This window comes from Amblyraja radiata, chromosome 41 (assembly GCF_010909765.2).
Source record: "Amblyraja radiata isolate CabotCenter1 chromosome 41, sAmbRad1.1.pri, whole genome shotgun sequence".
NCBI classification, from domain to species: Eukaryota; Metazoa; Chordata; class Chondrichthyes; order Rajiformes; family Rajidae; genus Amblyraja; species Amblyraja radiata.
Window position 1 is genome coordinate 16,130,667 of NC_045996.1, and position 14,823 is coordinate 16,145,489.

Consider the following 14,823-nt stretch of genomic DNA (forward strand, 5'->3'; position numbering starts at 1 on the left):
AATTTTTAGCCTTAGTCCAGCATTTAATCTAGATTTCAGTCATTTATAGACTTTGGGTATCAATGAACATATCATAAATATTATATAAAACCACTTCATTATTCACATTCATAACCATGAGTTAAGAGCTCAATGGCAAAGATTGAATCAATTTATCTTGAAGAAGAACCCTCCCCACTGTGGTATTTTCCACTTAGTCCTTACGATTCAATGAGGGATGGTGTTGAAAGAGACTTACCTCCTAAGGCATGCTCCGTCATACTGAGGCAGAGAGACTCCAGTCTTGTGTTAATCTCTGGTTCTGTCACTGGCACTTGACATTCTGGTAAAACAGCACAAAGCCTCTGGTAAACAAAATGGCAGATACTAAAACCACATGTCCTTCTCTGTTCCTTTGGGCTGATTACCCTGGCATTTGTTCCCTGGCTATTAAGGGCCAGACCTTCTGGGAGACAGCTCACCCACCTGGAACACTGAGAAAGGACCGGACTGTGCAAGGAACACCATGGACAAATGATCAGCTTGGTAACCCCGACTGATTTTCCTTTCCCCAACTCCCACCCCACTAAATGCTCTCCAAGAGTAAGGCTCAAGATCATTGGGAATTAGACTAATGCAGAAGGCAGTTCATGACATGGTAATGGAAGTAGTCTACAAGATCCTTCATATCTCTCAATGCCACATCAGGACCAGATTCTCCCAGCACCCAAAGGCATCTTTCAAATATGTACTCTGCAACTGGGCATTCCCACCACTTTGGGATGTAGAGCTCCAAAGATTCACAATCCTGGAATAAATTTCTTCTAATCCTCACTTTAACTTGCAAGACAACACTATTCAGTTTGGTACTTTCCAAGAAAATAGAACAACTTAGCATCTGTGTAGGAAGAAACTGCAGATACTGGTTTACACTGAAGATAGACACAAAATGCTGGAGTAACCCAGCTCGACAGGCAGCATCTCTGGAGAGAAGGAAGGTACAACTTAGCATCTATCTAGTCAGCATCTCTCGGAATAAGCGAGTTCAGTATTCCGATTGCGCATGCCCAGGTCATAGGTCACTGGAGATAAACATTCTCAGTTGTTAAGCTGCTGTATGTATACAAACCTGCATTTCATCCGTAGTCAGGATCAAACTCGGGTCTCCGGCGCTGCAAGCGCGGTTGAATTGCCACTGGACCGTCCCCTCCCGAGTGTCACATCCCTGTCCGGGGGCGGCTGGAGATGTCCGGGGTGACCCTGGACTGACGGGACACTGGTCCCGGCAGTGGCGACCCCCCAGGCTTACTGCCAGCGCAGAGAAGAAATGCTAACTCCAGCTCAACTCTGCTCCAACTCCCGAGGAACCCGTTCCTCGACTGGCCGGGGACCGTCAGCTGTGCCTCTCGCCTTATCCAGTGGCTGTCGGTTATCCCCCTCGGTGCTGGCTAAAGCCGAGCACCAATCATCAACGGGATACACACAAAATGCTGGAGTAACTCAGCGGGTCAGGAAGCATCTTTGGAGAAAAGGGATTAGGTGACGTTTCGGGTCAAGACCCTTCTCCAGAGATGTTGCTTCTCACTATGTGGTACAGAACTGTAGGCAACTTTTTATTTGCTAAATCATTAAATCTGATGATAAAGTTGCTGGAGGTTTGCTGATAGCCAACATTGGAGATCATTGATCAGCCTCCCTCTCCACAGATGCTGCCTTACAAGCTGAATATCTGCATTAGATAGATTCCCAGCATCTGGTCTCCTTCCCCCACCCCTCACTCCCTGCCAGGTTGCAAAATAAAAGCTTTTCTGTTTAACTTAGATTTACTGATGCTCAAATGGTGTAGAAATATTGAATATGCTTTTATTGCTCCTAGACCAAGCATTTTAATTCCACATAAAGTGCTGGAGTAACTCAGCGGGTCAGGCAGCACCACAGTGGTGTACTAGTAGAGTTGCTGCCTCACAGCACCAGAGACCCATGTTCCATCCAGACTACTGGTTTTATCTGTGTAGTTTGTACGTTCTCCCTGTAACCTCATGGGCTTTCTCCGGGTGCTCCCGTTTCCTCTCTCATCCCAAAGTGCAGGGTTATAGGTTAATTGGCTCTAGCCGTTTCTATTTTGTAAACCAACATCGGTAGTTCCTTGTGTTAGCATTTTAATTTGCCAGTTCCGACAAAGATCAGAGACTCGGAACATTGATAGTTTCTCCACCTGACTTGCTGACCTTTCCCAGCACATGGTTTCTGTTTCAGGAAACACTATTGCACAACAGGAGTTACGGGAAGTTGAAAGACTACATACCCGACTGCTGGAACATCAGGATGGCTTGAGGGGAGGTGTGCACAGGTAGAGAGTATGTCCGTTGTACAGAGCTGCGGCTTTGACTCGGCATGCTGTTACTGCCACCGGGGTTGGCAAACCATAAGTTCTGTGGGAATAGAGAAGGCATGTTATCGAACACACTACCCAACATCCATCTGCTTTCTCCTGTTTCAACACTCACACAGAGCAACGTTTTTAATGAAAGAGCACTTAGTTGTCACAGCTTCCACAACGCTGGAACATACAACCCCCAGACTGGGAGTCCTTGCTGTCTACGGACACATCCAGCTTTCAGACTCTTCATTCAAACTCAGTGCAATACTAAACAATGGATGCTAGTGGAAGCACCAACAGGGGAGGGACAGGTGTGTGGATCCCAAGAGATTTCAGAGATATATTGCACAGCCCCGAATTAGCCAAGGTCATTTATTACTTCAGTCAGACCACAATAACAGATGCTCTAGTCAGCTACAACCAAGCACTGTTTGGTACAACTTACACCGAATCATTGTCAGAGGATCCAGGTGCACATACAACACCTTTGCACTTTAGGAATTACCACTAATTTTAATGATGGGCTGAAGAAAAAAGTATACCAACACTCCATTCAGTGCAACAGAGGCAGTAAAAGAGATGGAATGACACAATGAACGGTGAGGCATGCCAAGTCTCAGACCACCCACCCACCCACACAGCAGTTCACTGCCAGTGGGCTTGGGATCATTACCACTCTGGGCCCATGATCATTAAAGCTGGTCAGAAAATGCCCACACTCATTACACAGAAGATCCCAATAGTTACAACAATAACAATCATTCCACCATCAGCCCAGCCTGGATGGACATTTGGGATACAGGAGATGAGGCTGTTGAATGGTCCAACCTTCTGTCTGAGACTAACTATATCACAAAAAGCAGACCTTACACACTGACTGTGTTTACACCCCACTCTCTGGGGAAGGTGTACTAACCTGCCTGCCTTGGCTTGCAAGTGGGTTAAGTGTATGGCGTGGAGAAACGCCACCCAGATTAGCAGCTGACGTGCCCATCAGACCCATGCGGGTTGCCGAGAGACCTCGGGGAGGTACCTGGAACGGCCGCTGGCCTCGTCGGCTCAGGCCACCAACCACAGAACCAGCTGTGGGAAGGGAACTGGACTGACCAAAACCCCAGCTGGAAGAAAACACAACACGTTTCTGAATACAATCTCGTGAGCTCAATGACTGACAATGCTTTATTGATTATGTAAACAAGAATGAGTGGCAGTGTCAAAGCCAAAATATATCAGGTCCATATGACTGAAAGCTGTTGACTGTTCCCTGGGCAACAGGGGCACAATTTCTGAGCTTAATAGAGATATCTTGTTTTCAAGAACAAGAGGGCAGATGTTTGTGAGGGGCAAGATTAAACACAGACCGAAGTAGCAACTTTTCTTACTCATGGGTGGTGGGTATATGAAACGAGCTGCCAGAGGATGCAGTAGAGGCAGTAACTATTATAGCATTTAAAACATGATTGAACAAGTACATGGATAGGAACGGTTTAGAGGGATATGGGCCAAATGGAGATTTGGCAATTTGGTCAGCATGAAAGAATTGGGCCAAAGGGCCCGTTTCTGTGCTATATGACTCCATGATACCATGGTAAAGACAGGTGCTATACAAATGAAAGTTTTCCTACATAATGCAATGAAAAGGCATGTTGGAACTTTGGAACAATTCAATCACTGAAATGCAACAGAAGCAAAGGAATAAAAAATACTTTTGCAGTGCTGTTTGTTTTAATAAACAGGTAAAACCTGCATTACTCAGGGTTAGAAAGATAATCTTCCATGCATTTGTACAAAGAGAAAGCTGGAGTAACTCAGGGGGTCTGGCAGCAACCATGGAGAACATGAAATTGGTGATGCTTCAGGTCAGGACCCTTCTTCAGAATGGTCCCAACCAGTAAAGATACCCATCCATGTTCTCCAGGGGTGCTGCCCGACCACCTGAGTTACCCCAGCACTTTGTATTTTATGTAAACCAGCATTTGCAGTTCCTTATTTCTTCCATGCAGTTGGCTCCTTTAAAAATGTAAAGCAGAGAATCCTAACCGACTGGGCTTGCCGATGCATCTCACATATCAGCCTGAAGAAGGGTCGGGACCCAAAACGTCACATTCCTTCTCTCCAGAGATGCTGCCTGTCCTGCTGAGTTACTCCAGCATTGTGTCTATCTTCGATTTAAACCAGCATCTGCAGTTCCTTCCTTACACATACTCCTGGTGGTTATCATTTAAAGCTGGTTGTGGTAGCGACACACGAGGCATTCTACTTCCACACATGATTGAACCTCTGGTTCAGAAACCTTTCAGAGAAATAAAAACTACACAGACAGATCTGGCACAATTGTGCTAGACCCTTATATTTTAATTATAATAAATTGAATGGCAGTGAGCTTAATGTAGTAATTGAAACCCACTTTTGCTCATAAAAAAATCATTTGAATGAATGCATTCTTTGTTCTCAATGCCAATCAATGATCCTATATATAGTAACAAACTGTAGTCTTCATTAAATTCAACAATCAGGTATTGCATAGTTAGGGTGTGCCTGGATTTCTGAGACAAAGCCTGACAGATGGCACAGATTCAACCTAACACTGTTCTATGATACTAATCCAGTTTGCTTTTACCATCTCTGAAATCACAAATATTGTTCAAATGTAACATTGTGCCAGAACATTATATGGGCTCCAGATGAATGACTAAATTAGTTTAGGAAGGAACTACAGAAACCGAAGATCGACACAAAAAAGCTGGAGTAACTCAGCGGGACAGGCAGCATCTCTGGAGAGAAGGGATGGGTGACGTTGCGGGTCGAAACCCTTCTTCAGACCAATTGATTAGTTTAGTTTTGAGATACACCGCGGAAACAGGACCTTCAGCCCACCGAGTCGACACCGACCAGTGATCCCCGCACATTAACACCATTCTACATACTCACTAGGGACAATTTACATTCATACCAAGCTAATTAACCTACAACCTGTATGTCTTTGGAGTGTGGGAGGAAACTGAAGATCTCGGAGAAAACACACGTGGCCACAGGGAGCACATACAAACTCCGTACAGACAGCACGTGTAATCGATAATACCCGGGTCTCTGGCACTGCAAGTGCTGATAGGCAGCAACTCTACTGTTGTGCCACCACTAACCAAGTGCGCCACCATTAACCAAGTAACTGGTTACTTATTAACCCTTTTCCTCACTTTTGAATGTTCAAAAACTATTATTTTCTGATTTGGCCCGACTCTCATTGCAGACACATACCAGTCTGCTGATATTTTCTAAACAAGACCTGCATTCACTTACAGATCTGGAAATGCAAGACATTTTGTTATTGAAGAACGGCCAGAGCCTCAGCTCTCACTGCACTAGCCCCTCTTGCACCAACTCCCATCCCTACATCCATCGGTCAACACTGCTTAGTTATCCAAGGTGAGCAGAGGGATAGAGACAAGAGGATGCAGCACAGACGTTGAAAACCTGCCCATTGTACAGTAAACCTGCAGAAATACAGAGCAAAGGTACAAGGAGTAGAATTAGACCATTTGATCATGGCCGATCTGTTTCCTGGCTAAAGAAATTCCCCGCCATCTCCTTCCTAAAGGTACACACTTTATTCTGAGGCTGTGCCCTCTGGTCCAAGACTGTTCCACTACTGGAAACATCCTCTCAACATCCACACTATCCAGGTCTGTCATGGAAAGTATAAAACTCCAGTGTCACACTAGCACTAGAACTAGCAGGGGGCCAGTCGGCCCATCGAGCTTGTTCCGACATTCAGCAATCTTGACCTCACTTTCCTTTCATATCCCCAAAAACACCAAGTCTCTTCGAAATCAAATGTCTGTCAATCTTCATCTTGAATATATTTCATGACTTCACTTGCAGTTTTTTGGGGCAAAAATGCCATTTTGCTATAAATTATTTGAGATTACTCTGAGTTTAGTGCCACAGATTTCATAGGTAGCATGGAATCTCACCTTCTCTGGCGAACACCTGGCATCTCCAACAAGGCTTTTCTGGGAAAGGACCTGAGCAGCTTAAACACCTGCTGCTTCCATGAGAAGAGTCTTTTCTTCTGTGTTTCAGTAAATGCCTGAAGAAACCAAAGAGGAAACACTGTGAGCCCAAGCAATGCATAGTCTGTGCAAGCACCAAACTACCATGTAGGACAGATCACCACTCAATTTCGTACAATAATGGCGTTTAACAGGGTTTTAGATGGCTTTAAGAAGCACAATGATGTGGAGAGAATAGAGGGATGTGGATTACGTGCAGGCAGAGATTCATTTATCTCTGTATCATGTTTGGCACAGATATGGTGGACCAGGGGACCTGTTCCTATGCTGTTCTATGTTTCAATTCAATTTATCTCAAATGTATATAAAATCTATCACCTGTTGTTGAACATAGTGAAGTTTTGAGCAGGGGAGCATTATAACTACAGGTACACTTCAGAAACCCAGAAAGGTAATTGAGAGACTCTGCGATGATGCATTCATCCATATCTGCTCTCCAAAGTGGAGAGTGGTGCAAACTTGAGCACCAGTGATTCGCATTACTGTAAAACAACTGGACAGTAGTTTACGGTAGTCTTGAACATTCATCACCCTCCTCTCAAGGCTGCAAGACAAAAATATGTGAGGAACCGCCAAGGTACATCTTGCCCAGAAAGCATTTCCCAGAGCAACTGTGGGCAGCTTTAAACATTATTAACCAGATCATTATCCAATGCTGCATCCACTGGTGCAATGAAAGATGATGTTGGCCTAAGTCCTTGGACAACATTCCTCTGTCAATTACATCAGCCACAGATTACATGGCAATTTTAATGCTGTGCACTAATAGGCAACAAAGAAGCCTGACTATAAAAGGTGGTTCCTTAGCTGCAATCTGTTTTGGAAGCACTGGAAGAATCTGCAAACCTGGCGTATCTTTCTCCCTCTTCACACCCCAATTATGGGGAAAAAAGTAATAGAAATAGGATCAATGCTGTTTTCACCCTGGTTTCAGAAGAATCATTCGTGCTGGTGTAATAGAATAAAGGAATGTACACCACTACCACAGCGCAGCGATCTCCACACTCACCTCGTGTGCCAGGCACTTCTCAAGGAGCTGCAAGTAAGAGCTTATATTTTCTTCATCAGGTCTGGACACTAGCAGCTGAGTACAAACTGGAGGAAAACATGATTGAAACATTAGAATCTCTGCTCCACCAAACCAAATCTGATCAGTGCAGAAAATGCCCACTTCTTTAAGCACAGAGTACACTCTCATTTCCCCACTGTACTCAACTATGCTTCCCACACGAGCTGTTTCAAAGCAGCTCAACACAAGCTCAGGGAACAGCATCTACTCTTCTGACAATTCCCTCTTCTGGGCTCAGTGCTGCATTCGGCTATTTTAGATAATCGGCTATTTCAGTTTTCGATCGCACATTCCCATCATTATTTTGTGTCCTCTCCAAGGGCAATTTCAGATTACATCTATTTATTTACACTGCAAAATCCAGCCTTTCCCCCCCCCCCCCCAATTGGCTTCATATTGCGTTGGGAAAACAACCAACATAATCAAGGACCACCTTCACCCGTTACTCCCTCTTCTCTCCACCCATCGGCAGAAGAAACAAAACATTGAGAGCTCGTACCACCAGATTCAGGAACAGCTTTGTGCCCGCTGTTATCAGACTATGGAGCGGCCCTCTCATAAGCTAAGGGTGTAATCACGATCTCCCAATCTGCCTCATTGTGGTCATGCACTTCTTACTAATCTGCACTTTCTCTGTAACCGAGGCAATAAATGCTTTATCCTATACTCTGCACTCTGATACATTTCCCTTTGTACTTGTGCAGGGCTTGATTGTACGTGTGTAGTACCCAGAGCTTTGCCATCTCTCAATACATGACAATAATAAATCAATACCACTAGCAATTTGAGAAATACCACGTGACATTTGATCAGTGCTTGTGTTTCCCCGATGCATGTGGAAATGCAGGCATAACGTTAACCATATTCAACCTTCCTGCTGCTGAGAAAGTTTGGAACTAACCTTTCCCCATGACCCTGGTGAACTGCCCAGGGATATCGCCTTCAGACACAGGGGCTGCTGTGGATTCTCCATCACACGTTGACACAATCTGGGACTGAAAACCATCAGGTGTCGTTTCCTTCCCAGCTGCTGCTTTGGTTGTTCGGCTGTCTGTTCCCAGCCCAGTTGCACTGCTGGAGGAGTTGCTGGAATCTGTGTTGTGCCCTTCTTTAAGTGTTAGTTGAGGTGGGGTGTAGGCTTTGATAGGAGTTATAATTATTTGTTGCAGCTCCTGAAGGGCATTTCGCAGGTTTCCTCCTTCAAGAATATCCTGTTAAGAGTTAACAAAATAACCAAGTGCCCACTAGACTCTTTGCACGGTGCGGTTCGTCAGCATCTTGCATTTGTATTCAAAATGGTAGTGAGGGTGGGAGCATTGTGAATCGATTAAGGAGTCTATTAAAGCAACAACGAGGAAGGATATTCTGTACAGCTCTGCAATGAGGCCACAAGGGTAGAGCTAAGGAACAAAAAGCAGGTGATCACTTTATGGGAGTATGTTACAGGTCTCCCAACAGTTAACAGGAGAAAGCAGAAGACATGTAGAGCATAAGCAAACAGGTTACAGTATAGTAGTATAGTAGGGGCAGCACGGTGGCGCAACAGTAGAGTTGCTGCCTTACAGCACCAGAGACCCGGGTTCGATCCTGACTACGGGTTCTGTCTGCACGGAGTTTGTACGTTCTCCCTGTGAACGCGTGCGTTTTTTCCGGGTGCTCAGATTTCCTCCCACACTCCAAAGACGTGCAGGTTTGTAGGTTAATTGGTTTAGGTCTCTACTATGTAGGATAGTTCTAACGTACGAGGTGATCAAGGTTGACGTGGACTCTGTGGGCCGAAGGGCCCGTTTCTTCACTATATCTCTAAAGTCTGGAGGATTTTAACTTCCCCCAACATTGACCGGGATAAAACGGACACAGACTGCTGGAGTAACGTAGTGGTTCAGGCTGCATCTCTAGTGAATATGGACGACCCTTTCATGACCCTTCTTCAGTCTGAAGCCCAAAATGTCACCTATCCATGTTCTACAGAGATGCAGCCTTAGTTACTCCTGCACTTTGTGTCCTTTTGTGTAAACCAGCATCTGCAGTTCATTGTTTCTACATTTTTACTGGGATAACCTCAAGTGTTAAAGACTTCAAGGGGTTGAAACTGTTAGTGTGCTCAGGAGAGTTTGAGCCAGAATGCTGCTGGTCCCACTAGAGAAAGAGCAGCCACTCAACTGGATTAAGGAATGTAGCAAGTGGCTGAAGTGTCAGTGGGGTGACATTTGGAGATAGAGCTCACAGTCTAGGTTTCAAGGTAGTTAGGGAGTTTAAGGACCCGAATTAAGGGTAATGCTGATTTCAATATTGTAAGACTGGAGCTGACAAAAGTCGATTGGGATCAGCAATTGGCAGACAAGTATGTCTAATAAGCAGGAGTAATTTAAAAGTGAAACAGCGAGAATTCGGGGCCAATGTGTTTTTGCAAGGGGGAAAGATAAGGTCAATATTTCAGGGAACCCGGAATATAAAGGGATAGAGGGCTGGTTAAAAGCAAAGCATGAAGCAAGCATTGAGAACTGAGGCAGGGGAGGACTTTCAGGAGAATAGAACTAATTGAGGGAGGGAATCTACACTTAAATGACTGGAGGGCGAAGAGAGGGCAATAAATATCATTGGCAGACAAGGTGGGGTCAAATCACCAAAGGTGGACCCATTAGGGACCCCAAGTAGCAATCTGTAAGTGGAATCTGAGGGTGTAAGCAGTGTCTGACATAGATACTTCTCATGTGTATTCACTAAGGGGAAAATACATTGTATGTAGAGGATGGTGAAATAAATCAGCTCACCTTTTCTAATGACTTCAGCACACCTTGCCGCTCACGTAGCTTCTGAATGCTCAGAGCTATTTTATGTCGCGCTCCCTTTGTGACATTCTGCAGAAGAACACATTTAGTGAGATGTTGCAGTAAAGAGGGATTAAAGACGGGACCAGGAAGAAAACAGGAAGAGAATGTAGATTTCCTCCTACCCATCCCATGCTTAGTCCATTGGGAGACACCATGGGTCAATCCTGACCTCCAGTGTTGTCTGTGTGGAAACAAGCCCCTCGGCCCATCTTACCCACACCGGCCAACATGTCCCAGCTACAGTGGTCCCACTTGCCTGCGCTTGGTCCATATCCATCCAAACCTGTCCTATCCATGTACCTGTCTAACTGGTTCTTAAACATTGTGATAGTCCCAGCCTCAACTACCTCCTCTGGCAGCTTGTTCCATACACCCACCACCCTCTGTGTGAAAAAGTGTGGAAGGAATGTGGAGACAACTGGTAACAAGGAAAATGAGTGGAACTGGAATTGTCCTGCGAGTTACCATTGACTCCAGAGGCTGAGAAAAGTAAACTAGAGGCAAGCCTGGATAAAAGCCAGCCATGAGCTCATTCTGGCACCCCTCCCCATCAATCTCAGAATACCTAGGACTGACAGAAGAAGGGGCATTGATGTACGGAGAGCTGTAGGCAGCTGTAGAACTACGCCCCACAATGATACCTTTGGTGAGAAAGGGGGGAAATAAAGCAGCATGAAACATTACTGAAACACAAGAGATTTTTCCACATTAAAAACAGAGCAACATATAACCTAAAAAAAATCCCAAACTTCTGGAATGTATCATATCATATATGTACCCCAGGTTCATATCTGGAATTCAAATATTATTCCCCCCTGGCCTGACCTTTATGGCAGACAAAATATGCTGGTATGTACAATTAATGCATTGCCGGAAACAAAATAATATATATATATTTTTTATAAAGAGGTGTCGATACACCGTACTGGCACATACTATCACATAAAGAGCAATGCTCCTGGCTCATATGATCGAAACGTTAGCAATATGACATATACACAAAAAACATGTATTGACCACAAGGTGTACACTGCAGTCCATTAAACTTAACATGGACAGTCAACAGGCAAATGGTTTTGATAGCCTATTGAAAGGGAGAGAGCATGAATTTCCACATTCACCAACAAACCTGAGACTCCAGCTGATGTTCGGTCAGGGTCATCATCTCTTCATATGTTAGCTGCGAGAAGAGCGATGCATATTTGTGTAGCCGAAGGCTTTTTAACCAAGTGGGCACATCTATGATAAAAATGAGAAACCAAGAGTCAAGAGAAAGTGGGGAAAACAAATGAAGACATTTTCCACAGACCTGATACAATTTGATCTACAGATTCAAAAACAAGTGACAATATTGCCAAAGCCAGAGAATTTTAACTATGAGGAATGGCTGGATAGGTTGGACGTTTCTTTGAAACAACAAATAGCAATTTTCAAACAAAAAAGGACATATGAATAGATATAGACAATAACTATTTTGATCAATGATCCAGTGGGACTGGATTTGATAATTTGAGGGTGGCAGAAGGTTGCAAAACCCACCCTATTTAAAATGGCTTGGATGTGTCACTGATGTGGTGCAGCCTGCAAGCTACAGCCTAAGAGGCAAGCTGTTGGGGTCAGACTGGATGGTTCTTTCAGTTCAGCAAGGACATGGTCTGAATGACTACCTTTCCTGGTTTGAGAAACACAGTATAGCATACAGTACTTAGGTAAACAAGGAAATGTCAACATAAGTAATGTGGATTTAAAGCAAGTCGGCAATAACTTCTGCTTCATCAACAATTCAGGTTTTCCAACAAAATCAAAGCAGTTACAAAAGCACAAATAAAGACAGGACAGATGATGGAAGTAACGATCGAACTAATTTACACAAACCAACAGTCCCCATCATACTATTTGACTAACTCGTGATCGACACCAGAACTTTAGCAACCAGCATCATATTTTAAGGACAGTTCAAGGCACTAATCATTTGCCTCTCTGCACTGATCCTGATTATTCAGTGTGAGATGTCAAATTAATGCAGGAAGATTTATTCCCAAGGTTGCACACTTCAAGTGGGGAGCACATCCACCCATGATCAGTATCCACACACACAACCAACGACACCCCAGCACAAGAATTTACCAACCAGAGAAAAATCAATGCTGTTGGTGCCCAATACCTCCAGCCACTCAATACCATACTGCATGGTCTCAGTGACATACCCCCAGAACCCAAAAAACCACAACCAACAAGACAAAGAGTCTTGTCCACGCTCACTCCATAGCATCCACATACTCAAAGTCAAGCAGGAGCTTCCAACATCAACATCTGGGATCACCCAGGAGGCACAGAACGGTGATTGAGCAGCTGAGCAGCAAGGTGATTGAGCAGCCTGCATAATAGGGGCAGAGGAGGAAAAAGCTACCTAGAAATACAGACCCACGTTAGCAGGTAAAAGGGCAGTGTGCTTTTACTTTGCCACGTTAGGAGACACTTTGCAACAACAGAAAGATCCACTCATTGTTCAAGGATAGCGGTTGGGTGATGTACAATCTCAGATCAGGGTCAACTTCCTGTTTCAGAGAAATGCTGCCTGAAGTTAACTTTGTCTCCTTTATACATCTTAATGTTTTATTATGCCCTTAGCCCATAATCATGTTTTTTTCCCGGGGAGTGACCCCGGGAGCGGCACGGGCCCGATCCACCCGCCAAACAACCGTGCCACCGCCAAATAGGACAACGTCAGAAGACCGGAATGCACCCCCGGTCGACCCGACTCGCCCCACAGGCCTCCCTGTGGACCGCAGTGAAGCCAGGCGGTGAGGCCTCAGTCAATGAGCGCGGGGGGGGGGAACCGCCGAAGAACAATGGGGACCCGGCGTGGGGGAGGGCACTCTAGTTTTAGAATCCTCTGCGCAGGGGATAAGCCTGTGTTTGTTTGTTTGTTCGTTCCGGTGAAGGCACCGTGCACACGGCAGCCAGCCAACAGACGCTTGTCTTTTTCTTTTTACTTTCAAGTTAGTGTACCTTGGGTGTTGTGACAATCGGCAGACCAATTTCCCTCCGGGGATGAATAAAGTTTTATCGTATCGTATCGTTTTAATAAACAGCACGGAAATATTTGAAGACAAGAAACCATTTTCCAATTTACCAAAAACATAATGGCTGCAATACATTGATATTTAATGTGAATTATGTTAACATGATGTCTGCCACAAGCATCAAATTGAGAGGCTGACCATCAGTCTTGCACCAGAGAATGATAACCGAATGATTGAGCCCAATCACTGTCCAGTTTCAACTTCACTGCATCCCCACACACAGGGGAAACCCGACAGTAACCGCACAGACGACTCAGACACCAGCTACCACAGGCCTGCCAGACAGAAGCAACAACACAATCCTGTCAGAGCTCCAATACCAGCCTGGAGAGCAAATGGAAACTAAAACAGAGTAAATCAGTATTAAAACTGATTAAAGGTTTTCTTTGTGCTAAGTATACTCCTTGTACTAAAGTAAGCAAAATTATCACTGAACTTTCAAAAACATCTATCTTTGCGTCATTTTGAGTTCGCTGGTGGGGGACAGACTAAAAGCAAAATAGTACATTCATAATGCGTGTCCTTGGGTTGTGTTTAAAGAGTATTTATGCCTTAATACCATGGGAGTGTGGGGGAACTGGGTCATGCAGTGGGATGGATTCGATTTCTGTTGGCGCATCTTTGTTTAGAGTCAATCAATTCAGCACTTTGCTTAAGGAGCGTTATAACTAAATCTTGACACTTTCATTGGAGTAATTAGTTAGAGAAATGTCAATGCTCAGTTTAACTGTTGATTTGCAAAACAACAGGTCCATGACCTTAAATACAGTGCCTTTCATAATGTTTGGGACAAAGACCCATCATTTATTTATTTGCCTCTGTACTCTACAATTTGAGATTTGTAATAGAAAAAAAATCACATGTGGTTAAAGTGCACATTGTCAGATTTTATTAAAGGATATTTTTATACATTTTAGTTTCACCATGTAGAAATTACAGCAATGTTTATACATAGTCCCCCCATTTCAGGGCACCATAATGTTTGGGACACATGGCTTCACAGGTGTTTGTAATTGCTCGGGTGTGTTTAAATGCCTCTTTAAATCAGGTATCTGAGAGATCTCAGCACCTAGTCTTTCCTCCAGTCTTTCCATCATATTTGGAAACTTTTATTGCTGTTTATCAACATGAGGACCAAAGTTGTGCCAATGAAAGTCAAAGAAGCCATTATGAGGCTGAGAAACAAGAATACAACTGTTAGAGACATCAGCCAAACCTTATGCTTACCAAACAAAATCAAATGTTTGGAGCATCATTAAGAAGAAAGAGAGCACTGGTGAGCTTACTAATCATAAAGGAACTGGCAGGCCAAGGAAGACCTCCACAGCAAATTACAGAATAATTTTTTCTATAATAAGGAAAAATCCCCAAACACCTGTCCAACAGATCAGAAACACTCTTC

The 14,823-nt window shown here is 44.2% G+C and overlaps 1 protein-coding gene across 4 annotated transcripts in view; it reads right to left on the reverse strand.

Annotated features, from left to right (window-relative positions):
• The window catches only part of LOC116967813 (protein Smaug homolog 1-like), a 56,492-nt gene that overhangs the window by 6,704 nt on the left and 34,965 nt on the right, over positions 1–14,823 (reverse strand). For all 4 annotated transcript variants that reach the window (XM_033014423.1, XM_033014420.1, XM_033014422.1 and 1 more), the window contains 8 exons: positions 11,465–11,574; positions 10,276–10,362; positions 8,403–8,712; positions 7,442–7,527; positions 6,334–6,449; positions 3,276–3,477; positions 2,285–2,411; positions 239–322 (listed from right to left, as the gene is read on the reverse strand). In XM_033014423.1, coding sequence (XP_032870314.1) covers positions 239–322; positions 2,285–2,411; positions 3,276–3,477; positions 6,334–6,449; positions 7,442–7,527; positions 8,403–8,712; positions 10,276–10,362; positions 11,465–11,574 — 1,122 coding nt within the window. The remainder of the gene's footprint in view (positions 1–238; positions 323–2,284; positions 2,412–3,275; positions 3,478–6,333; positions 6,450–7,441; positions 7,528–8,402; positions 8,713–10,275; positions 10,363–11,464; positions 11,575–14,823) is intronic.